At 30.6% G+C, this 27,677-nt stretch overlaps 1 protein-coding gene across 8 annotated transcripts; it reads right to left on the bottom strand.

Annotated features, from left to right (window-relative positions):
* Nucleotides 1-372: 372 nt before the first annotated feature.
* Ndae1 (Na[+]-driven anion exchanger 1) lies at nt 373-18,455 on the bottom strand. 8 transcript variants are annotated; one of them, XR_014878246.1, is made up of 14 exons: nt 18,349-18,455; nt 9,686-9,796; nt 9,115-9,171; nt 8,271-8,753; nt 8,051-8,170; nt 7,744-7,818; nt 6,200-7,275; nt 5,977-6,129; nt 5,669-5,818; nt 4,884-5,549; nt 4,567-4,809; nt 4,132-4,352; nt 3,861-3,957; nt 373-2,892 (listed from the first exon to the last, which is right to left on the bottom strand). XR_014878246.1 is itself a non-coding variant. In XM_085189898.1 (14 exons), exons 1-14 carry the CDS (start codon nt 18,437-18,439, stop codon nt 2,815-2,817), a joined length of 3,606 nt encoding a protein of 1,201 aa, XP_085046024.1. In that variant the 5' UTR covers nt 18,440-18,455; the 3' UTR covers nt 373-2,814. The 8 variants fall into 8 exon arrangements, 7 of the variants coding, with proteins under 7 accessions (XP_085046024.1, XP_085046041.1, XP_085046048.1 ...); XM_085189898.1 differs by having other exon boundaries at nt 4,132-4,337; XM_085189915.1 differs by lacking the exon at nt 7,744-7,818 and having other exon boundaries at nt 4,132-4,337.
* Between the last annotated feature and the right edge of the window lie 9,222 nt (nt 18,456-27,677).

Raw genomic sequence — 27,677 nt, 5'->3', positions numbered from 1 at the left:
CATGATAATTTTATCTTTTTAAGTACATTGAAATGATTGTTGTGTCGATTTCCATTGCGGTGCGTGGGGAACAGTGTCTTAATTCTTGATTTCCTTTGCCCACCCACACCCAGACTTATCTCGTGTCAAGCTAAAATAGACATTTAAAATGTATATATTATGTGTCTGTAATTAGCGTTATGTTTAATAAAACTGACGAAGTTTATATTCTAATCCTATTTTGACAAAGATATAACATTTAAAACGCGGGAAATCTATAAAAGTAAATATTTTTTAATCAACAACTTTCCTTTTTTTCCTAATTTGAATAAAATAATACCATTAAATAAACATATGTATTAATAAACTATAAAATATAAATAAGACAACATATGTATATAAAACCATTTATTCATAACACTCCACAAATATCTCCAAAACAATACAAATTCATGTAACAAACATATCCCGCCATCGCCAGGTACAATAATAATTGTTTCGATTACATTACACTAAATATTTTAATAGACATTGACTACATCGCAGCTAAGTTTCGCTAATTTAGGCATTTTATTTTTTTTTCAACTTTTTTTATACAAATAACATTGACAGCCCGATTCTATATTAATATAATGTACCTATGGTGAAGTTTTTTTTTTGTTTTTTTTAAATACGGTAGATAAAATATAGAACATAGAAGAACAAAAAATATAATAGAATTTTACAATTCTTATTGTTACATCTTTTAAAACTTTTTGAAAACCTAATCTTAGAATTAATCTGAAATATTACCTATTTAGGAAAATAAAACAAGAACATGATATTAAAAGTAATAACTTTTCTTCAAAAATATAGAAAGTTCATAGTTCACAACTGGTTGCTTTTCTATTGAAAATATAAAATATTTAATAACACTTAGATAGTAATATATTTTTTATAGAATCGGGTACCTTAAATTATAAAATTACATGCTTATTTAACATCAAAAGGACGATTTACCTACAAGTAGGTTAGGTATATATAAACATTTAATTAGTAAGTGAAAAAAGTATAAGAGGCAGTAGAATCATTACAGAATAAGATAAGTGGGGTCAACAAGTTGTGGCTGCTGGCTGTAGATCGTACCACAGATTTGGTTTTAGGATTATTCTTACTTATGAGTATTTTTTTCCTCAGTGAAACCAAACCAAGCGACCACGACTTTTTAACCGTACTGTACCATGAATTAATACAATGCATAGTTATATTATGAGGAATAATAATATACAGATGTATATCGATTCTAGGCTTTATATGTAATCTTAAAATTTTAACGAGACTACAGTTATTTATTTATGTATTTAGCAAGTACCTTGACTTCACTTAATTTGGTCGTAACTAAGTAGTTCGGAATTTTGGATATCATATTGATAGTTAAAAAATAAATCATTTTAAAAAAATGTAAAGAAGATAAAAGGTTAATTTTAAGCAACAGATAAAAAAATATTAATTATACGTAGATTACACTAATTGATTTTTTTAAGTTAATCCAGATATTTTTAAAGGTACCTAAATATTATAAGTAGTTTGAAATCGTATGAAATTCCGATATGGCTCATTATTAAATTACATTAGGTACAATTATTAGATATTTTATACTAATAATAGACGTGTTGCTGTTATTGGTACGGAAATTTTAAATATTTGGGTAAAATGTATGAAATCTTATTTATTACTAGAAATTCATCAAACTATAAAGGTAGATATCAAGAATTGTAGTTGCTAACTTACATTAAAGTGGTTAAATAACAATTGAAGGACCTCAAATTATTATTGAGTATAACATTAAATAATAGCAATGTATCATTAATGGCGTTACGCTATTGGCACTTGGTAGAGTACACTTATTATAGGTGTCCTATATTAAACATTTTATCCTACTATAAATAGTATTCGTAGATAAAATACTTTTATATATTGATTGGTTAAAAAAAATTATTTATTAAAAAAATAAATAATTTAACTAGTAAGTAATGATATTTCCTTTCTAATTCTCCAGTTAATATTGCTGTATTTTGCGATAGGGTTCATATTAATATTTGAAATTATTTCATTATATCTTAGGAAATACTTTTTAAGAAAAAATGACGCAAAGAAAACATAATATTTTGAAATAAATAATAAATTATTATATAATTAGCATATTAGGTATAGTAGGCTAGGGTACCTATTAGAAAGTTAATAATTGGATGATGTTTTTTTTTCATAATTAATAATTGGATTTAATTAATAATTTAGGGATTTTTGACTATTTTGCCACTTCAACCTATTGCATTGCCTAAAAGCATTGTTATTCATGTAGACACTTAATAATTATAATATACATATAGGTGTAGGTATATTAGTCTAGGAAGCTGGGACACATTGCGTTAATATACGGCTAAAATACTGTTGTTCCTTACATACTTACATTTAAATCTACGTTTGTGCCGAACTAACAAAAAATAACACATTATACCAATATATATAAAACATCAAACAATATTTCACAGGAATATTTTTGAGTAAAATGCACCATAGAACGCAATTCCTTGATATAAAAAAGAAAATATATATTTTATTATAAATTATACCTGTCATGAAAATCTATACTTTTCTTAGCTACGGTGCATAAAACGCAAACTCCTAAAACTTGACTAATGGAATCTCTACCTATCAAGTTAAAACATGTCAAACCCAATATGTCAAAAATAAATCCTACTTTGATTGTTTTGACATTAATTGCGAAAAAATATTTTTGTATAAAAAATAAACTACAATTATATTTTATTTAACAAAGTTTACGTCTTAATTTATTTAGACTGAAGTTTCAGCAGATGTATTACTCTTTTTAAGTCCGCTACTCCACGAGTCCTTGCGCCTTAGGAGATCGCTCTGAAAATCGCCCAAATCAAAACAGTTTAAGCGGCAAGAAAAAGGTAAAATTTAAAATTAAATGATATAGCGGCATTTAAAAATAGCATACGTGTGAAAATATTTACAAGTTTAATAAAAGCTATGGTATATAGTAATAAATATCAAGCATGCACTTAAAATTAAAAATACATGGATATCATGCAAAGATTAAATAAGAAAACTAAATTACGATAAAAATCCATTTATATAATATGTAGGTATATAACATTCAAAGCTTTTTTATTATGATTGATACAAAAATTATAAATGAAATGTTCAAAATAATAGCTACAGTGTTGTATGGGGTTACTAAAAAATTTAATATACTTATCATACTTGTTCATAATTCACGAGATTATTGTAGTTAAGTTGCAATATTAATAACGAATAGTATAAATTGTTATTTTTTTAACACAACACATATATATGTCAGAAACAATAATATTATAAATTTATAATTATCTTATCGAAAACATAACAGAAAAATAACAAGTTTTGATTGAGTGTAAGACATTTTTTACGTAATTCAATGACAACGCAGAACATGTTTTACTCGTAAGAATATACATAAAATATATCAATGAAATAAATAATCGACCTAATTTTGTTTTTAAATGACTATTTGATTCACTAGCTTCATTACAAAAATTGTACACAAATGTTTGTTGTATCTACATATTAGTGATCTACAATACAACTAAGGACTGTTACAGGCGCCTTTTGTCTTACTATTTGATAAGAAAAGTCATTTTCTGATGTTTGATAAGAAAAGCTGTTTTTCTGTTACATCATATTTTCCAAACCAAAATTATCCATTTTATTTTTCTTATTTTTTATATTATAACAAAATATTAGACAGAAAGGCGCCGTAAGCCGGATGCGTGCCATGCCGTGCTTCTTATATCCCATATACGATCAGGTTAAAATTTTGTGTCTTGGATGCAGACCTTCACTGAGTCGTCTTCCTCCACTTCGTCCATCGTGGAGAGGCGCCTTTCTATTTCCGATTGTGCGTTTTTTGATATCAGTTTCTTATGTTTAATACTGTAATGTAGACTTAGTTTTAATAGTTTGATAAAGTAATGAAAATAACCATTAGTATTAGAGTTCTAATTTATTTGATTTGTGGAACTGTATAAAATTTTACCTAATTTAAGAACTAGGTTGAAATTGATTTTCAAATCAAGTTTTACTACGTCTACGTCTCTGGATACTTACGTCTTTTTTCCTGACTTTGCTTTCGAATCTTTAGAATCATTTCGATTTTTAATTATATTACTATTGTTGACTTGTTTCCATATTCCGGTTTTATTCATTTCCTCGGAAATATTAATTGAAGCCAACGGTATATTCATAATGTTTCCATTAATTAGAGGAATTTGTAGATTTTCTTGAAATGCTGGGGGATTAGTCTTGTTGGTGTCCTACAAGTGAACAGCCTAAGAATTGTTTTTAATCTAGAAGATTTTTGAAATTCGGATATTTCATACAATTGCTACAAGGAATTATTATTTGTTAATTAGACACACATACACACAATCTATATCTAAATGTTTCAGTTACAAAAATGATATTTTACAATGATATATGAACTAACGTAATGTGATGGGTGGTTGTTTCTTAAAATCTTAATAGTTTCGAAAACCATCCCACCTCAACGTCGCCTAGTTCTCGAAGTTCGTCTTGATTCCTTTTAGTCATTTCGGGCATCACATCGTCTAAAATTTTAAGTTCTCTCCTTGTAAAGATCAAATCTAGCGACTTTCTTATACCTATCATCACAACTAACATCAGTGGAAACAGGATAGAAGTCGTAGAGAATGATTTTATCACCCAGAGACATACAAGACAAGTTAATTGAATAACAGTAAATAGATGTACGCGTCGTATTGGGACCTAAAATAAAATTCATGTATTATTTTTTTATTACAATTTTTAACAATTTTTTTAAAAATGTTGTGATGACTTACTTGTCGCAAAAACATGTGATCTGGTTGATATTTTTGTGGCATAAACATTATAAGGATTCTGTCGAAGAATTGAAGTCCTTTTAGAGAAGCCACTCCCATATAAAGAAATACTCCAAACAACACTGGCATCGGTATGTGTCTTAAAACTGGTGTTAGTACAACTGAGCAGCCAATAGTTAAAAATATTAGGATATGTGTTACTCTCTGTTCTCTAACACCCAAAAATTGAGGTTTTTCTCCTGGAGCTGCACATTCAGATTCTACTTTTAAGGAATTTACATGATTAATACTTAATACAGTCGCGGCTACAAACCACGGTAATCCCATGATCGAACATATTTGTATTAGTATTGCTAATACAAACAAGTCGAGGTGATATCCACATCCCTTTTTCAGCTTATTCTCTTTACGGTTAACAATTACTGCGGTAATTTGTTGGTCCATGAATATTAAAATCGTTCCCAGTAAAGCCGGCAATATAGCGACAAGTGCCGACCACACTGGGTTCCCATTAAAGGGCGTGATGACCCATTCACGTGAAGGGAGTGTCGGCTTAAATTCGGAAGGCACCTCCAATTTTGGAGTTTTTACTCCAACTTTGAAGTCCAGAAAAGACATAGACAATATAGCTATAATAACAGAGAAATCACTTATGAATTGTCGTATCTGAAAAAAATATTTAATTTCTTTAATTATAAGAAATAATGAAAAAGTTATATAAAAATTTATTTACTATAACGATTCTATGAAAAAAACACATATTTTGTTTAAAAAATATATTTTACCTTAGATGGAAAGAAAAGGGAATTTTTAAAGTCTTTCAATATTATAGAAATAGTGAACGTTCCGAGGAATAAAATAATTGACATTAAAAATACATCTGGCACGTACACTTTCGTATCACATCCTGCTCCAGTCAAGGTTCCATTGTACAGCTGAAAATAGATTATTATTATTATATAACCACACATGTTGAGATATAGTCTGTACTATAATATAAAAGTAACCATTTTTTTGACTTCATAAAATAGTACGAGATAAGAAAACACTTCATTGGACTAATTTTGGCATTGAAAGCCAATTAGTTAGGTACCTGACAAGACTCCTTGTCAATCGAAGACCAATTAAACTGTTCCGGCACTCTTGAGTAATTGCTCGGTAAACAATAGCATTCATAATTGAGAACTTCATCAGGGTGTGTCTTTAAAGGGTTTTTCCTGCCGATAGAAATAACATTTTCGACTGCCTGAAAAAAAATGAAAATATATAATTATATAGAAATATATAAAACTTAAATAATAATTAATATTTTATACCTTGTATATAAATATGAATGCGATCAAAGTTGCAAAATTTTCTTCAGTAAATCTGGTAATATAACAAACTAAAGCGCTGGCGTCAATTGCCACTAATGTAATCAAAATTATCGTCGTCCATGTGCCAATACAAAACCTAAATGACATATAATTCCATCCTATTTGTTTACAAAATTCAAATACTATAGTTTCAAATACCAATACGGGTCCTGTAGAACCCAATATTGTAAGTGGCTGCCCTGAAAAGAATCCATATCCCATTCCGCATACAAAGCCAGATACTAAAGATTCCATAGCTGCCATATTTTTGCCAGTGGCTTCACCTAACAATCCTCCAAAAGTTATTATAGGTGAAAGACAAGCAAAATATAGAAATATCCAGGACGCAACGCACTGTAAAGCAAAGGCATCCTTAAAGTCTGACCAATACCACGGCATTTTTCTCTTGAGATCATTCATTAAGCCACCAAAAAGTTTCCCAGTTCTTGCTAAGCCTGATTCTTCTCTTTGTCTTTGTTCTTCTTCTTCTTCATCTGGTTCTTCTTTTATATTATTGTCATTTGGTCTCTTACGAGGATCTTGGGATGGAATTGCTGCAGGAGGTTCAATACGAATAGCTGGATCCCATTCTCCTGGTGGCAACACTGTAACAGCGTCTAAAAATTCATCTATGCCGGCTAAGAGATGGTCTCGCTTCTTTGCTCTATATGCTACTTCATGGAAAATTTCATCTGACATTAATGTTGCCATGGCTCTGCCAATTTCATGAAAACTTGAATTACTATTTGGAGGTCCCAGCAGCACAAACATAAATCGGGTTGGGACCGGTACTTCTGTCAAATCTCCCATTATGGTACCTGTTTTCAGTCTAACAAACGCAGATAACGTCTTTTCTAGAAAATCTACTTCTCCCACAAGTATATTAGAAGCCTCTGCTCCAGGAGGTATTTTACGCATGAAATGTGTGTTACATTTGTGATTTAAGTCTCCGTTCATTGGAAGATCTCCGGAACTGTGGTTTCGGTGCATAGATAAATTACTAGGACTTTTAACCATGCCTTCATCACCTGCTGCACCTAGAATTACCGATATTTATTTAGGAACAGATGAGTAGGTAAGAATAAAAATAAAAACATGTATACATCTAGATTAAAAGTTATGTATTTATAAAAATGAGGTTGCAAACTTCTAACGTGATAATAAATACTTACTGAATAAATGATTCGTGAAAATAATTACTAATGAACAAAGTGGAAGTAATGTATTGTTTATTAGAATTAATTTAATTTGCAGATTTATAAATATGTACAATCTTTACTTAAAATATTAATATTTTATTGGTAACCATTCTATAGTAGCATCGAAAATAGATGAAGCAAAATATAAGCCAAAATAGCATGTAATATTTAAATAATTCATAATTGCATTTAGCCCAAGGGTAAAATGAGCATACACAACACTGATAAAAAAATGAAAACATTTAATAAATTACAGCTTAAAAGTGTATTACACCGATGAAGAGAGATTAATGTATAAGCGGTTACCCGCATTAGAGATGCCTAGGAATCGACCAAATTCTCCTTTGTGAGAATGTCCACTTGATGTACCGCCTTCATCCACTGGAATATAATGCCAATAGTTCACAACGGCAAAAGATTTAGTGACCCTAAGTTGTATTGTAAATTTATAATTAAATCGAATATTTTTAAATACGATAAACCACTGAAATAGACTTAATATTGTATATTTAACGTTAAAAGTAGCTTAAAAGTGCTTGCGTGTTGAGTATCAGTCATAGAGCGTGATTTGGTGAACTGATGCACACACAATATCATTACACGCTTCTCTGACCTGGTACGGCTAGATATGAGCCTCTTGCGTCACCAGCATGAAGGAGTGCCGTGTTGGGAGATGTGGTGGACCCCCGACAACTCCTCGAACTGGAGGGTCGAGAGCCACCATCCTGTAAATCTAATATAATATCGCCACAGAGTCCATATAATTTTACCTATTTGGGTATAATAAGGCAAATATGAGGTTATATTTTATTGAAAAATATAATTATACTCACTTTTGCAAGATGAATGATTCCTTCCAATGTCAGCTAAAGATCGTATTAACGGTAGTCTTGACATATTATTATGATTACGTTTTTCATGTTGATGCCTATGTCGGCGCAATAAAGCGTCTTTTACTTTTTCTCTTCTGTCATATGTGAGGCCGCCATCAATAACCATGTTGTCTAACACGTTTTCAGCTACTTGTTCCAAAGAATTGGCTTCTAAATCTAAAATTACTGATCCATTCAAAATAAGGCTTCGTAGCTCAAACAATGAATGTAAAGAAAGTGTGGCTACATGTGGTTTAGACCACCTGTTCCCCCCTTCTTCAACATCTTCTTCAAATTTGATCCATCGAGCTGTTTCTTTCCATTCTAACTCGTCTCCGTCTTTAACCAGCTCTTCCATTTCAGAAAAAAGAGGATGTGATTCCAGAGCGGAATCATTAATATCTTCTCCTAGAATAAATTGCACCCTTTGAGCTGGTGGAGTCACTGAAAGGAATGCAATATTTTAAGAACTTTTGTGTACTGATATTGAAATATCAGTGTCAGGAAATGAACATTGAAGTATCAGGAAATGAGTGGAAATATGATTTTTGACAAACTATTCAAAGTAAGGAGGTACCAAAGAAAATTAATATTAAACAAGCATGCGTCCAATAAATCACAGATGAATGGACTAGAATTTAATGTAGTGTCACATGGATTCTGCTGTTTCATGCTTAGCTTGACTTATGCAAATAAGGCTGTGGGAAGTTGAAAAATTATTTGGAAGAAAATATGTTGATGAATAACGGTTCATTAAAAAAAAAACCGGAAGAAATCATGTTGGTGATCTACAATTTGCTCTTACATGTCTCTCCATCATCCGTTACGCTTAGTCTCCTGACTCGAGCCATAAGAGCTGGGCCTACGAATTTAAATTAACGATATTGCATTTTTGTAGCCTTCATAAATAAATAAAAAACTTATGAAATAGTATTTTTTGTTTTCTTTCCTACGAACGTTCGAGCGACTCAATAAACTCAGCCACTATGAAACGTATAATTTGCTCCGGGCAGCTAATGAACCTTTGATTTATTTCTTTTGATCCTTTTGCTGCTACCAAAAAAATTACAGTTGTAATTGAGTAACGAATAAGTTGTCATACTCGGTATTTATTTTATTCTGTAGGCGTGTTTTTTTTCTAATTGCTCGTTCCTTTTTCATTGCTTTTTATGTTCCATCTAAATATATACTGAAAACTATCTAAATTTATACTTTTTAAAAATCGTATAAAATGATTATACTTATACTTTTATTTATGCTTATTTATACTCCTCCCAAAAAAAAGTATTTTTTATTGTCTTTCTTGTCGACTAAAAGAAATTATAATATTCCACGTAGTTTTAATAAGGAATAAATTAAAACTGCAATCAACTCACTGGGTCTCTCCGGATCCTTGGTGCCGTTGCGGTGGTGATGTTTGTGTTTCCTGTGAGAGTGGCGGCGCGCCGGCACGTGGACGCCCACGAACACCGTGTGCGCGCGGTGACCTGGACCAGGTATTGATTAGTATTACATTTATTAACATTTCAGGTACTATACTAATATAACTGATAATGGGGATTTTAGTTAAGTAAAGTTCCAATAATTTTGATTCATTAAGCATAAATTGTGTCGTTTTCAACAAACAAACGACTGTCGATAACAGGAAATGCCTACGGCGGAAAGCAGCTTCCCGAATTTCTCACATGTGGTGGTAGGTTGGCAGATAGAACCCAGTAATAAGATATTCTGCTACACTTATTGAGCCTAATTTTCGAGAAGTGGCGTGTTGAGTGTGGTTGGAAAAATTAAAATATTATTTAAGTATTGTGTATTTTTCAAATAGCAAATAAAAAATTAAAAAATCTAAAAATATATAAATTAGAATATACCGTACATAAAACATATTAAAACAGTAATATCTACATATATAGCGTTATATAAAGTAAGTGTTAATGTTGAACAAAGTTCCACAATAGACAATTCCACTTAAACTTCTACATAATATAGCTCAGTTAATGACGATTGTTTCGAAGTTTGACTCTTACACATGCTTAAATTGCGGCTTAGCTCTATTATACGTATTATTATTTTTTTTATATTATTTTCTTTATTTCACTATAAATTTTTATAACATTATGTCCCCCATATTTCCTCATCCACTATCTTATCGCTCATATCGCACGTGATAGAGAGAACCCAGTGTGTTAAAACTATCCTCCTTCCCTCTCTTTCTGCCCATTCCTTTTCAAGATATTGCATATTGAGTAGCGGATCTCAAAACCGCGTTCCATTTTGTAATCAAAACGAGACATTAATTAGTTTAATTCCTCAAGTGGGAATCGAGCATATAACCGTCGTGCTTATGTCAGACGCTGAGCCGATGAACCATGACAACCTTAATAAGTTAAAACTTAGTAAGTTAATGTTACTATTCGGGGGTTGCTGTCTAGATGTAATAATTTCAATTAACATTAATTACTATTTGTACTTGATATCGATTAATATTGTAATTAATCTAATTTCAGATTCTGATCCCTAGATTTAGTTCATTACGCAGTATACTTGTATTTACAATCAAATAAATTTATCTGCAATTATACGTTTACTAAAATATCAACTAAACTTAGTGGCGGAACGACAAAAGGGAACATGGAAACTTAGTGTTAAGACACTCCGTTCCCGTTCCTCACTTTGAAATTAGGGGCACAAATTTGTGCCTAATTTATGCTACAAAATAATATTTCTATAAAATAATATCTAATTTTATAATAATTTCGACAATTAATTAACAGCGTACTCAAAGATGATAATTAGCTGTAAATTACCATCAAACCAATTCAAAGGCATACAATAGTACCGACCTGAATATTATAAATAATAAACAATAAAATAATTGTGCTGATTTAGATACATTTGTACATAATGTAGGCGGGACTTTAATAAGTAATTATTCATGTAAAAGTTTTTGAACAAAACCTTACATTTATCATTTAATTTTACTGAAACCATATTTCAAATTTAATCGTTCATTTTATTCTCTTTAGTATTTTGTGTGAATACTTAGTTGCTATGAATATGTATTCCAGACACGTTCCAGAATGAAGTAATACCATTAAACCCTTTTATTGAATATAAATTTATAATAGCACTCTTGCAATACAATTTGCATCGGTACGTTTTTTTTCACGGATAAAAGTCACGAAAGCAGATTCATACTTTTTTGCATGGGTGGACAGAGGCAACTTAGTGATAAGAAACTTCGTTTCCCATTTTCCACTAATATTTCAAGACATTGACGAAGACGTGTTGAGTGGCGGATTTCAACGCCGCTTCTTCTACCAGGTCGGAAAAGTGAAAAAAAAAAGTAAAAATAAACTCACGTAGATATTATACATACATTTATATTATTTTGTGAACATAGATTTTTTGGGTGGTACTTTTACTTAGAGAGGAATTTGCTACAGTTTGAAGACGACAAACGAAGACGATTTAATAAAATAGTTTGAACGGGAAAACGATTAAGAATTTAGGAGGAAAATTATATGAGTTATTTCGCCTTTTCCTATACACAATATTTCTAAATAAAAGAAAAGCGAAAATTGAAATTGTTTATTTCCAGATTTTGGGCGGGAGACACCCAATATCTAGAAGATGATTTGTATTTAATAAACAAGTCAGAGAAGATATAAGAAATTGTTTAATTTAGCTAATGTTATGCTCTTATAGGTTTCACGAAAATGAGAAAATGATAATCAATCTATTTTATGAGGCTTGTATCCGTTATCAATCATGTTTGGAAAGTTGTTATTACATACAAGGACATGTTTGCTTTACGTTTCCCTCCTACGAGTAAGTAGAGCATGTTGCAATATTCAACAAAGATATAATAATTTGTAGCTTTTAATTAATTTATATTATGTTTTATTATTTTAAAGTCTATTTAGATCCATATTAATACATAATTTGTCACGTGGAATTTTATTACTAATTTTTATATGAATCGATTTTATAAAGCCCTGAGTTAAGTTAAGATTAGCTAACTGGATAACGTTTATGGTCTCTTATTCGAAAAAAAAAATATCGATATTACAATCTTATATTATTTAAATACTAATTTCCGTTTAAAGCCTAAATTTGGTGGAAAGTTGGGGGGTAACGAAGTATCTTAATGCTAGGGTTCCCTCCGCCTACCCTGCTCATAAGATGGAAACGGCATGAAGCTGAAAAAAAGCTTATAAGCAAATCAACCTTTCTATAAATAAAATGAGTTTCAATGTGACTTCATAGTACATACTAATAAATTATTCTCTTTGAAGTCTAATCTAAGTGTTTGATATTCTACACCACACGTTATATTAACATTATAGTGGGGATGAAATACGAGTACATATGTAGGCTACGCAACTTCTTAGTGCTTGAAAGATGAAAGTACTATTTCTACATACACTATTTCTATAATATTAGATATATTGTATGTGTAATTTGCATCTATAAATAAATAAATCAATTAATTACAAAGTAATGGGCGTCTATTGATTGAAATGTTATAACTCTAAATTAAGCTACTAATTTATAAGGAGGTCGTCTTGGCGCAGAGGCACTAACGTGCGATTGTAAACGTGGTGGTTGTGGGTTCGATTTTCCACTAAGGAGAATGAAATATAATATTTTCATTTCATCGTATAATAACGAGATAAAATCCAATGGTAACGAGGCAAAGCGTGGGGTTAGGTTCCACTACTCGAAATTCACTCAAAAACACTTTAAAAATGCAAGAAATAATAACAAGTAGATAATAATTGAGAGAAAATTATATAATCAAATTAAATTAATCCTTTAAAATTAAATATACAAATATAAATTAGCTTCATTTATATTCGCGATGAAGTTTCAATGACGATGAAATCGTTCTAGGTCAAGGCACGAGAGCTACGTCGATGAGCTTCAAAAGCTTATATTTTATTTTTAACTAATTTTAATTTATAATACCAATGACATTATCAGAAACAAGTAACTTAATAAATTTAACTTTGTAATAAAAAGAGGTAGGTAAAGTCATTATTACAAAGTTAAATTATATAAAAGTTAGTTAAAATGCATGAAAATATACATAAAATAGCAATCACACGTAAATTTTACTATTAATATAAATGGGAAAGTTTTTGAGGATGGTTTGTTCCACTTTCACGCAAAAACTATCAGATTTGGATGAAATTTTACGGAATTGTAGCTGATGATGATGATGATGATGATGCTTAATCAGAATAACACATAGGCTGGAATTTATTTAAATAATTTGTATAATTTACCTAAAATACAACTATAAGTTGAAGTAGGCAAAGCCACGCGCGTATCGCTAGTAAATATACATATAAATAAGTGGATGAATCATACACAAATTAAATATTGCAAAAGAAAGCTGTCACAAGCATTATAAATATTAATTAATATCTACAACGAGTAAACCAATCGCGCTAAGAGACTGTTGTGATTATAGAAATCTACTTTCACTTGTCGCTTCTTCATTCAATATTCTCCGTCGAAACAAACAGAATCTGGAGATTGTTTCCGGCGAGATTGTAAGTCAATTGGGTAAGCTCAAAGCGTTTGGATGTTCGAGTAGATCAAACAAGACAGTTTATTGTTTGACAAATTGCTTGAAATTATGGTTTTTTTTTTTATTTGTATATTCTACGATTTATACGTATATGGCTTCCGGAATAGATCATTGTCTAGTGATAAGTATTTCCGTTTTCCACTTTTGGAGTTTTTAATTTTTGGAAAAATATTGATTTTCCACCCGTCGGTCGCCTTGCTTAAAAAAACTTAAATTAAGACCATAAATGTAAAAAATGTGGCCTTTGACCTAATCACAAAATGTTAAATAGTTCAAAGGCTTTTTACAGTAAATTTCCGTTATGAATATCAATAAATTTTATAAGGTATTTTATTCGTGGATGATTTTCTGTTTTCAATAATTTTATAATTTGTACATTAATTATTATTTAATTTTTTAGCAAGAAGACCTACGAAGGAGACCCTTCGTATCTTCGTATTTTTACGGAATCTATCTTTCTTTTATTTGTCGGCTACTAAAATATAAATTCTAATAATGACTTGCAAATTAGTTCATTATATAACACCCCCCACCAGCTATCGCGTGACTCCGTGTGATATATACTCGTACAGTACTAAAAGGTTATCTACTTTGTAATTGCCAGAGGCAGCTTCAAACTGGCTTTAATTAAGATCTGATTTTGTTTTAGTATGAAAGTTGAAAGTTAATACAAGTCTTCGTGGCGTAGTAGTACAGTGTTGTTGGACAAGTAGGTTCGATTCCCGCTCTGACGGATGAAAATTGGAAGGAAAGCTTAGAACGGAGTGTTTCATTTTATCAACTTAATATAATATATTTATCTTTTCTGAATCTAATATTCAAAGACACAAATTTGGCGAATGTAACATGGTGTTCTAATAGTGTGAATAAAAGAGAGTGATTTATAAATTTGTGCCTTATATCTCGAAGCTCTCTCGATTTTATGTGAATTAAATAGAAGTCGTAATTCAGTATTCAATTCATCAGTACGGAAATAAATTAGGTATTTTAAAGATCACATAAACGTACGCCTGTATTTAATTGAACATAATACATATAATTTACTCGTATTATAATAACACATATTTTTTTTAAAAATACTCAATGTTATAAATACGCAGTGGAACAATCAGCTTAAACGCCCATTTTTCATATTTTCATTCATCATTTTATATTGGCACTTCATCTCTGCAAAGTAACAACATTTTTAATTAATTTCGGGTGCCTGTATGTATGTATAAAGCCATACTATGTCAATATGTCATTTTAGTAATTTTAAAATAATTAACACATTTTTCTACGGTACCACTTTTTTCTACAATATTTCGCAATTTTCTAAAATAAAAACAAAACATTCCAATCAACTATTCCTATTAGCCCTTGGCTATACTAGATAGCTAGCATTGCGAATATTTTTGGGTTAAATATTTAATAACAGAAAAAAATATAGGTATCTATCTGCCGCGGTGGTACCCGCAATATTTACAGCTACTCCCATACGTTATTTAAACAAATAAATCTACTTTTAATTAAATCAGCTTCATTCTGTATCCCGTACAGAAGGATAGGAACCTAGTGTTAATCTTCCGTTCTTCATTTTCCGCCGTATTCTGTAAACATTCCGTGTTGAGTGGCAGAACTCAGCGTCGCGCTTTTACCTCCACACCAGAGCGAAGAAACGAAAATATAAATTATTTAAACAAACAGCTTAAAAATAAAAGAAAGATCTTTACTGTGCACTTCTTTTAAGCTGAAAAATATTTTTAAAAGATAAAAAGATTTTAAAAATAACAACCATCTGAACTAAAAATGCTTTTACTAAATTCTGTGTAAGACTTGGGAACGGGCAAGCTGCAAACATACTTGAAACTTGGTAAGTGAGAGGTTAACAGAGACCTCTTATTCGACCGTTTGGTGAGAACATGAGCCCTAGGGCTTGATAACGAATTGTTTTATCGACTAGAAAAGGCAGATTTTACTGTTTTAGTTTTGCCTGTATTTTAGTATAAACTAAAAGCTAATTTGTTTATATTATAAATTGATTTATATAGCGCCTAATTGAAATTAATAGAAAACGTTAGATATGTGGCTTCCATTTATTGTTTGTTTTCGAAATTAATAGATTTTTTAAATTTCGATTTATAAACATTATGTCATGGTAAAGACATTGTCCAAATTTTCCATTGTTACAGCTTTCCGGCTTCTCGGTGGTTCTACTCATGTAATTTAATATAACAAGAAGACTCTTCCTTTGTAAGGCTTTATAAGGATATTTAATGATTTTTCATAGAATGTAATTATTTCCTGATATCTTTAAGTAATGAATAGCTGGCCTATTTTTGGCTTATAAAATGGGTAATTTGGTTTAAAGTTGCGTAATCTTCTTATAAAAAATTGTGATAAAAGTAAAAAATAACAACTAAAAACTTCAATGGATTAATTACAATAATTATTTTTCAATAGTGTATATATATAATAAATGTTTTATATAAAAAACAAGACAAACACAAATAGAAAAACAATATTGTTCTACAACAAACGGAAAAACAATATTGTTTTTGTTCAATTTTCGTACATAGACTAGTTCCTACGACAAGCTACGATAGACAAAATATATATATATATATATATATATATATATATATATATATATATATATATATATATATATATTCTAGAAGCTTAAGAGTAGTTGTAGACAACATTTTTACGTTTAAAATAGTTTTTCGTTTCAGAATAAAAAATGAATAGAAAAATGAAAAATGAAATAAATGTATAATGGTCATTATGTCACATCAATTAAACATAGAATAAAAAAAACTTTAATAGTTTTTGTTTTTGTTAGTATCTATACTAATATAATAAAGCGGAAGAGTTTGTTTGTTTGTTTGTTTGTTTGTTTGTTTGTTTGTTTGTTTGTTTGTTTGTTTGTTTGTTTGTTTGTTTGTTTGTTTGTTTGTTTGTTTGTTTGTTTGTTTGTTTGTTTGTTTGTTTGTTTGTTTGTTTGAACGCTAAGATCTCTGGATCTACTGGATCGATTTACTTTGTTTTTGTTTTGTATGAAAGCTGCATTCTTCAGAAGTGCTATAGGCTATATAACATTACATTACACATATATACTAATAAATTAAAATAGTTTCTAATTTGACATGCAATTTATTCTGCCATGTTAATAACAACCGTCGTTGCTACGCAACCGCGTTCGTTACCGCGTCATTTTGATATTCATCCTTATGAAAATAAATATAATAGTCACTTTTAGCATTTCATCTAGATTGAAATTATATTTCTATAGAAATTATATTCTTATATTTCAAGCAGGCGTAGCCGCGTTCGGGTCCGCTAGTTAAAAATAAACGTGATAGTTAATATACCCACCTATATTAATTTATAATATTTTATACACTTGTCATTTCTTTGTACAACAAGGTTTAAGAATCAATAGTTTAAATTGTGTTTCATGTACTAAGCGTTTCTTATATTAAATATTTCATTACCCCATGTGGGATTCGAACCCATAACCGTCGCCTTTTCACCTACTGCGCCACCAGCCACCACACATACTAAGTTCTAAACAATATTTATTCCGTTTTGCAATATATTTTCACTGTTTGTCCTACGTGACACGACAGGAAAGAAGGGGTTTAACGTGAAAAGTAACGTTCATACATCTTTTCTAGTTTATTGTTTAGTGCTGCCTCCTGACCTACTTCCCAACGTTAATTTATAAAGACATGGCACTCGAGTTTTTTTAAAGAAACACTGTTTGTGATAAACAAAGTTGTTAATAAATAAGTTTTAAATTTAGAGAAGTATTCGTGAATATTTATATGGATTTTGTATATTTGGATAGATCAATGTAATTTTCATAGCTTTAGGCGTTATACCGTATTTAAATTTGGAATACTTATTTAGGTAGGCAAAGAGAATCAAGTGTTAAGAATCTACGTTTTCCGCTTTACGAGTCCGACTCCACAAGTTGGCCTCACGGCTTTGTACTTATTGTAAAACAGATTTGTTATATAATAGATTTTTTTTAATACTTCTTAATGTTATGTTTGTACAAAACATGGGAAAGAGAAAATATTAAATTTTTCTACCTTAAGACCTATATTACAGTATATTGATGGCAAACGTTTTAAGAATCTTTCTTGCAGATTTCTCATCTCAAAGGACTGTTAATAGTAATATTAAGCAAGTATAATTTGAAACATCATAAAATATAAATAAAAAATAATAATTAAAGTGTGTCCTTTTGTTACTGCAAAATTAATATATACTCATCAACTTTTCACCTAGAAAGAACCATTAAATATAAATATTCATTTATGTGAATATTATTAACGTTGAGCATAAAAAGTATAAAAAAGAGACGATTGTCAGGTTTATATCAGTATTTAGTACATAATAGAGTAATAGGAGCCTAGTAATAGTAGATATTAATAAAAGATTGCTTTTTACCTTCAAAGTCTTGTTCAGTGTAGTCATGGTGAGTATGTTTCCTCGCCGCCGGGTCTGTAGGGGCCTCCTCATCATCAGCTCTGGTGTCCATCTTTCACTATATGTAACAATATAAAAAACTGTCATTTATAAGACATTTATATTTTGATTTTATTTCAAATATTAACAAAGGGTTTTGTACCTAATTTGAATACGCTACATAATTTTATTCGAATACTGTTGTGATCTTTTTACAAAAATATTTATCATCTTACACATATTTTTAGTACCTACATGTATTTTTATATGTAGGTACCATATATTACACAAATATCCAATATTTTCACATACTGCAGCGGAACAATTGCTGTTCTGGTAAAAATAACTGTGACTCTATAATATATATCTAGTAGTACTACTGTAAATCACACAGCTTTAAACTTTAAACTTTTCGAGTAATCGATTAAAATTTCAATCTGGCACTTGATTAAAATTTAAATTTTTACGAACTCCGACACCAATCCTAATAAAAATAAAAAAAAACATTTCGAATAGGTTAGTAACTTCCAATATCAGATTGCTTCCAATGATATCGTCGTTATAGGACTGTGTGATTGTGACTTGCAAGAGTAATCCTAAGGGAATAGTTAAAAATAACCCGTAGAGTGTTTGTAAGCAATACTAATTAATAATAAATGGTATTTGAAACTATAAACATCAAATTTAGCCATGTACAATATTTTAGACTGGAGACCTAGTCTGCAGGACAAGAAGAGCAGGTAACCATATCGATTGACAGTCTAATGAAGACATACTATACTCAATAGGTGAGAAAAAGAAAAAAAGATATTTTTTACATAATAGTCCTATCTTTCAATTGTACTTAAAACTTAGTGTTAAACACTCCTTTCTCTACGTATGTCATGGAAAATGGATAAGCAAAGTAATTACAAAAAAAAAATTGTATGTTATATAGCATGGCTTAAAGCCTACTGCCTACAATATTAAGGCTTACATAAGGCTTTCCATTTCGCTGTAATATGAATTCTCCACTCGCAGCTTAACGATTATCTCGTGACTACGACGTTCTAAATGGTAATGTAATGTCAAGAGGCACACAGAGGCTAGTATTAAAAGTAAGTAAAGTAATATTTCGACTATAAAATAGAGACGTTTTTAGTACCCTGGGATCCGGCCATTGAATCCTGCATATACCAGTTTTCTTAATTAAACCTATATTAATGAATAATACATGATTAGTAGAACAGATTACACCTGGGTTGCCTGGAAGAATCCTGCCGCAATCACCTTTAATTACATTTTTTCGTAACTCGTTTTTGGAGAAAATTGCACCAATACGTTTTTTATATGAATCGCACATCATTTGAAAGATAATCCCATAAGGAATTGGAAAATTAAGGGTTGCCAGCTCTCAGTCTGCCGCAAGTCTAGGGTTGCCTGGTTTAAACATGTCACTAAATGTTAATAATTTGCACTCATGTGTTTTTTTAATGAATTATATATCAAATTAAAGCTTATTTTTTTCTGAACACTATAAAACAGGGTTGCCTGGAAAATTCCTGCCGCAAACAGGGGTTGCCAGCGTTTGAAATATTTTATTCCGGTTCCGTTTGACTATGAGAATAGACGATGAAATGCGCGGCCTGCCTCATGTTTTAAAGTAAAATATTATATAATAGAAGGTCAATCTTAAAATCAATGTTTATTCTAATTGTTCACCTGTTAAATGATGATTTTAATCATATTAAGTACACGCAGAAAACTATTTAAAGATCATGGGGCAGAAGAAATCATCCTTATTTTTAAAGTAAAATAATGAATCTATAATATTGAGTCTTTGCAAAATCTATTTTCTAAATACTAATATTTATTTATTAATTTAAATAAAATTATTTTCGAAGATGTATTGTTTCTAAATGCAATGAAAGTGCAGATGGCCAAATGAGTTGTTTTTGAGCATATTACTTAGTTACTTACGTTTCGTTTTGAAGTAAAGACGTTTTTACTTGACAAAAATGAAGATGTGTTTTTTGTGCGGCAGGAGTGAAAATGTGATAGAATTTAACAAGGAATCTCTCCAAAAGTGTAAAATTATGTTATTATTGTTTCGCCAAAAAATGAATTTTAAATACAGTGACATTTTTTTAAATAGTGACACAATGCACAGTTATCATTTACAGTATTACAAAAAGTTCATTGTTTTAAAACAAAAATATAAAGAAGTATTTTTTAATTATTTTCTAATGCAAAACGTAAGTATACTTTAATATTTAATATTATATAGTTTAATAAAATGTAGACAATTGTGGCCGTGGGAGTTGCCTCAGTTTTGATTATACTAAGTTAGGGACGTTAGTGAGTGATTACGCTTTATTATAATTATAAGAACAATTCTTTCAGACCTAAATACCTTAAAAACTATCAGCATAGACGGAGAAGTTCTTGCTAGCGACATTTTTTTATCTATATTTTTTAATAGTTTTTATTAGTTGAATAGCTTTCATTTACTTTGCAAAAACGTAAATATTCGTACCAAAAAGATGGGCGCCATAGTTCTTTCTACGGATACGGACGGCGTTGTCAAATCAAACAAGCAGAGGGCGAAGAGAGAGAGAGAGATTGTTTATTGAAATGTAATTTTCCACATTTTCATAATTAATAAAAAAAATATCCACGATAATTGTCACCTCTCATTATATTAAGGAAACATGTTGTAATTAATACCTTATAGTAGATCGATATTTGTAAACATTTACTTAATTAGATAATTTAGTTGTTTTAAATAACCCTTTTATTTAACTAAATATTATTATTTATAAAATAAATTTTGCGAAGACTCAATATTATGGATTATTATTTTACTTGAAAAATAAGAATGATTTCATCTTTAAATAGTTTTCTGCGTGTACTTAATATGATTAAAATCATCATTTAACAGTTGAACAATTAGAATAAACATTGATTTTAAGATTGACCTTCTATTATATAATATTTTACTTTAAAACATAAGGCAGACTGCGCATTTCATCGTCTATTCTCATAGTCAAACGGAACCGGAATAAAATATTTCAAACGCTGGCAACCCCTGTTTGCGGCAGGAATTTTCCAGGCAACCCTGTTTTATAGTGTTCAGAAAAAAATAAGCTTTAATTTGATATATAATTCATTAAAAAAACACATGAGTGCAAATTATTAACATTTAGTGACATGTTTAAACCAGGCAACCCTAGACTTGCGGCAGACTGAGAGCTGGCAACCCTTAATTTTCCAATTCCTTATGGGATTATCTTTCAAATGATGTGCGATTCATATAAAAAACGTATTGGTGCAATTTTCTCCAAAAACGAGTTACGAAAAAATGTAATTAAAGGTGATTGCGGCAGGATTCTTCCAGGCAACCCAGGTGTAATCTGTTCTACTAATCATGTATTATTCATTAATATAGGTTTAATTAAGAAAACTCGTATATGCAGGATTCAACGGCCGGATCCCAGTCTATAGGGACTATAGAAACATTGCATTTAGCTATCAAGGTTTAAACGATGCAAAACACATATCTAAATCGCTGGTACAAATAATATTTAATCTCATTTATATGTTAATGTTTTTCGTGTTTAGAAAACACTAAAAACTTCCACTCTAAAGGCACCCATCCTTTAGTTTCATATATCTATTTAGTGGTGTACCATTAAACAGGGCGGTGAACGTTGCTCAGAGAAATACCTACATTTTAAATTTACGTACTCTCTCTACAATATTTGTATTTACAAAATCGCGTTCAGCTCAAATACCTTTTTTTTCGAACATGAGGTTAACACTGTTAGATCTATTGGCTTTTACAGTGAAATCAGGTGGGTTGAGAAGAGAGTACTCTATCCCTGAAAAAATTGCAAGCTCTACGGGAGCGCTTGATGGTGCCGGCGGCGGCAAGTGTGACTGTTGATCAAACTGGGGATACCTCCGAGTTGTGTTATTTTTTATGTTCCATGATTCATTTAATCTTAAAATGTATTAGTTGTTTTCGCCACGTAAAATACTTCTCAGGCTTAGAATAATTATGTCTTTAGTTATTACATTAAAAAGTAAATAAAATAAATATAAAACAAAACTAAATTATTTATTAAGTCGAACGATGAAATAAAATTTAAAAGTTGGTTCATATAAAACTCAATATACCGTATAATTAATTGAATGAAAATATTTCCTACCACTAGCAGACTCGATAATTAATTCACAGTTTATTTTGGACTAAGGTGATTAATATACTCGTAAATTGAAATGTAGGTTAACTAAAAATATTTTTTAAACTTCCAGTTTATTGTATGGTAGGTAGAGAGAACCTAGCGTTAAGACACTCTGTTCTCCGTTTAGTGCTAGTTTGAGAACAGTAGTTCAGTGGTTCAGATCAGATATTACTTAACTATGGACACCGTCTTGTTCCACGTGCTACTGTAAATAATCCTAAAAAAAAACACATTCATGCTGTTTTTTACACTATAAAATATAAAGTGGAAGTACAAAATGTAATAATGAAAGACGGTAAGCTTTGCGCATCACAATAAAATGAGGTCTTTAATAAAGCCCTAATGAGGCTGAGCGTTGAGTATTATATTTACAGGAGACTATTTACAGTTTCATATTGTAATATTTGACCCAGTTAATTATGACTTTTTACTTGAATAAATAATATAAAAAAATATATACATTTTTAAACAACATTTGAAATCTGTTATAATTAAAATAATAATTAAGGCCGTCGCGGAACAGTGGCACAGTATCTGATAGTAAACGCGACGATTACGGGTACGAATTCGTAGTAAATGCCCCATATTGTTATATTTGACCCTGTTACTAATGACTTTTTACTTAAACGCACAAAATTTGGTTAAATATTTAAAGAACAAAAACAACTTCATTATACGAATAATCACCAGAACACTGGTTCAAATCTAGATACGTTGAAAAATATTTGAATTTTTGTATGTTATTTAAATTTTCATATTATACTACTATACTTTATATAAAGTTAAGTCGTAAGCTTTTACAACTGAGAACGAAAAAATACGTACAGTTCTGCACGCTATTGAACTTTTCATAACATATTTCTATTGTCTCATGTAGCTTTACGTTTTTATATTCGGCATAAAGTATCTAACATTTAGCAACAATCATGTCGGTGTTGAAAAATATATGCTTTTAACTCTTATTCTTATTAGGTACAAACATTCGCTTCTCTCGTCGACTCTGGTCATCCGTCATTCGTTACCTGTCACTCGACATCTATGTGACCGACTGTCATTCTCATAGCAGTATATAGTATAAAATTAGGTACGTATATATACATTATAAAAACACTTGCACAAAATTCTTATTACAATGATAAGATTATCGTTCCTTTGGTCTTGTTATAAAAATGCATTAATACAAATCGGTTACGGTTATCAATTAAATCAGTGACCAAAGGGTTTCTTTCAATGGACAGCCGCAAGCCTGGGTTCGAGTCCCGTGACGGACGTCCTTGCCACTGATGACATCCTCTCAAACTTTCCCTACTCAACCGGTGTCGCTGTAAAAGCCAATAGGGCTAACAGTATTAATCTCAAGTTCGGAGAAGAAGAATCCACATTATTTTTACTATTTATTATTTCTGGGACCCTAAATAAAAAATAAATTATAATATACTCACATACTAATTTTTATATGTAACTTGTATAATATGTAATTGAGTGTAGATATCCACGGTTCTCCGTCCGCTATGACTTATGCATAGATATGCCATTTGACTAGCTACTACTACAGCTAAATCGATGAGTTGTCATTCTAAGAACTACCGTCGTGGACAACCTATACGTTAAGTGAAGATACGTTTTCCTTTAAAATTTACAATGGCCTAATGGCCGGTCATTTATGGAAAATTTTTTATTAAAATATTTTTATTATTACTAGCAAAGCTTTTAATCAGGTTATAATTATAGGAAAATAATAGAGAAATAAAAACAGTTTGCTCTTAACATTATAAATACACATCATAAAATCTTGTAACTATAATTAATAAATATTCGTATCATAATCGAATCTCATAGAAAACAAAAGCTCTTTCACTTTATTCTACAACCTTTTCAGTAAAATGTAATTTTTCATATTAAAATAGAAATAGCAAATGCGCTTCGCATATTCATAAGTTCATTGTAAAACATGATATAGGTAAGAGTAGAGGTATATTGTATATTGCGGTGGAATGAACAAGTATGAGCGTGTGCATCTCAGGTGCGGGTTGATTGCTTTATAGCTAGGAAGTATGTAGGTACCTACGGGACCTCCACTTCGCTGAGATGTTATTAAAAATAATATTTTATATTATACTAGCGGGCGCGCGCAGCATCGCCTGCTTATTTAAACCCTTAATGAAACACGTGTTCAAATACGTGTGGAATATATTTAAGAATCTAAATTTAAAATTTTATAAAAACCGGAGGCGTGTTAAAGATTTTTCCATACAAACTTTAAACCCCTTATTTTCACCATTAGAGGTTAACTCTAAAAAACCATGAACCAGGTGTTCAATTTTAAGACTCTTAATTAATTTTTTTATAAAAATCGTTGCCGATTTAAAAAAAAATCCATACAAGCTGGATTGTGTGGACAACAGGAAAATGGTTAAAATTTTTCAAAATTCCTTCTTAATGTATGAACAGATTACAAAAATAAACATCTGTCCTTATTTCACGTTTCCACGCACAGCGGTTACGGCTGTGCGTGGTCAGTCAGTGAGAACATGTATATAGATTAAGACCGTCGTGGCGCAGTGAGACAATGTTTGGCTGTGAACTGAATTATAGTCTCTTCGATTCTCATTCGTTTATGTCAATTCAACACTAAAAAAATTCTAATGAATAAAGTGAAGAATGGTCTTAACGTTTTACGGTCAGATTGTAAACACGATGTGTGTGGGTTCGATTACGACTCGAGGAAAGAAATATTTTCCAAGGGAAAAAGGGAAATGTCGCTCTCAATGTCTCTGTTAAATAAAATCAAGACATATTTGGACATGAAACAAACAGTTTGAATAATATTTTCATTTACAAATTATATCTTTTTCCACGTGATGTAGTTTAATGTAAAGCAATGCGGTATTACTCGCGTGGGTCTCACGTTTTCATGTTTGAACGAGGGAATGATCAATTTTGTGTCACTCATTTGAATCTTTTGCGTACCAAAATTGTACAAAATTCTTACTAATTGTTGTAACGTAAATAATTAAACATCAAATTAACGTGAATTATTTATTAATTTTACATACTATATTTAAAAAAAGCATTGTGAAATTTGTAGAGTATAATTATATATGTATTTGTAAGATATTAAATATTTATAAAAATACATATTTTATAGTTTTACGATAAGTTTTTCCGATAGTTGAGTCCTTAGCTACATCTTATTACAATTAAAACATTTTTTAAAAACAAATATTTGGTTCCTTATTTCAAATATTTAAGTGCATATATTGTCACGCTGTGTCACGCACACAGTAGGGAAAAATGGATTCATAATTCCTTCAAATATAATATAACAATAGCATTCGATATAACCAACTCGACGCTAGCCATTCGAAACCACCGATACATTTGTCACGTTGAAATTGCTTTCCACCAATTAACTACTGCATTTCATTAACATAATGATAATGTTAAGGACAAATGTGAACTGAAAATTTACATAATTACTGAAAATAGATGTCTTTTAATTTATTATATTCATTCATTTACTCGAGGAAATGAATTATTATTTATCATTTTTTTTATTTCATCGCTGTGGCACCAAGGCAAAACCCGGTGTTAGTTCTGCTACTCAACACGTAATGCCTCGAAAAATTCGACGGAAAGTGGAAAACGGAGTGTCTTGCCTCTGGCTACCTACCCTGCTATATGCTGGGATACAGTGATTTATATCCAATTTTATATTATTTATGTAACTTTCATTATCAAGAATTAACAAATATATTTAATACACTGATGCGGTTGCAAGTCCGGCTGATAAGGGAACGTTTAACATATAATATATTGTTAGTAATATCATAGTGCGATCGTCGCGTCGTGGCGCGATTGTAAACGCGAAGTTGTGGTATCTTTTGAGGGCAGTGACTTCGAAGCTTGATTTTTCTTTGCTCCAAGGAACTGAATATTTGACGCTTGAGGACTTACCTTAGTACTTCCATCTCAAGATAAATGGTCTCGACAGACTGACAACGAAGTGATCTTATAAAGGTTCCTTTTTATTGTTAGGTACGGAACCCTAAAGATTCTAAATCCCGCATAGGGTACCCATATACGAGCAGACATTGGAGTGCATTACGCTGAATATTACATAGCCCAGTTTGTAGTTTTTCCATCCTTTCATGAATTACTCATGAACCGTGCGGTGTGCTACGGCGCTATGAATATGATACGAGTTGCTTATTGTTTTGTAAACGTCAACAAAGGCAGACGAGTGAGAATGAGAAGTAAGACTTGTTAATTTTAACCTTAAGTTAAGTATTTGTCGTTTGGATTAATTAAAAATATCACCAATCTAGAAATTTTAAGTTATTTTTTTTGTTTATATTTGAGGTTCTCGTGGATTTTGTAATGATATTAGTGATGATACTCTATTCTTTTCGTTAAATTAGAATTATTATGTGTTGAATTTGAGACCGTTGGCAGAGCGTCTAACTGTAAATTATTTGAGGTTTACGCTATATAACGCATGTAGCAGGGAGGCAGGGAGGCAGGGGGAACCTAATGTTAATACATTGCGTTCCCGAGTTTCCCGAGTGTCTTAACATTAGGTTCTCATGATCCCTCTGCTTAATCTGTTGTGGTTTCATTGTGCAATGCTCACCTGAAGTATGTAGGTACTTTTATGCACCTGAAACAAAGAAAATTAATTTAAAAGTATTCATATACGAAACTTAAAAATATTCATATACGAAAAAGTTAAATCAATATACTCGAGTGAAAATTAATTAATATAGTCCCAGTTGATTTATATATCAATTAACTTGTCCCCGTAAACGTGATTTACTGCCATCTTTTAATAAACTTTTCCACGCGTCTATAGGTTTATTTATTTTATCTATATATTTTTTTCAATATATTTATGAAGATGTGAATTGTTTATTTATTGCTACTTAGCAAAATTGTGTTTAAATCAGCTTCACGCTGCTTCACGCTGTATCCCGCGCGCAATACCCAACCTAGTGTTAAGACAAAAAAGATTAACTAAATAATAAACTTATGATTAATTCAATTTTTAAGTAAAACAAATGTAAAAGGTCAAAGATCATAAATAAC

This window comes from Heliconius melpomene, chromosome 1, assembly GCF_056956725.1.
Source record: "Heliconius melpomene rosina isolate 202511_hmr_F chromosome 1, ASM5695672v1, whole genome shotgun sequence".
NCBI lineage: Eukaryota > Metazoa > Arthropoda > Insecta > Lepidoptera > Nymphalidae > Heliconius > Heliconius melpomene.
The sequence above is the reverse complement of the archived record's forward strand: the minus strand, read 5'-3'. Positions and strand labels throughout refer to the sequence as shown.

Bases quoted from the DNA above. Each gene is read 5' to 3' on its own strand.
- Ndae1 (XM_085189898.1), bottom strand. From the start codon at position 18,439: ATGGACACCAGAGCTGATGATGAGGAGGCCCCTACAGACCCGGCGGCG. The intron at 5,819-5,976 runs GTACCTAACTAA...ATCTATTTTCAG, and splicing joins TTGACAAGGAGTCTTGTCAG to CTGTACAATGGAACCTTGAC. The intron at 5,550-5,668 runs GTAAAATATATT...TATTTTTTTCAG, and splicing joins CCCTTTTCTTTCCATCTAAG to ATACGACAATTCATAAGTGA.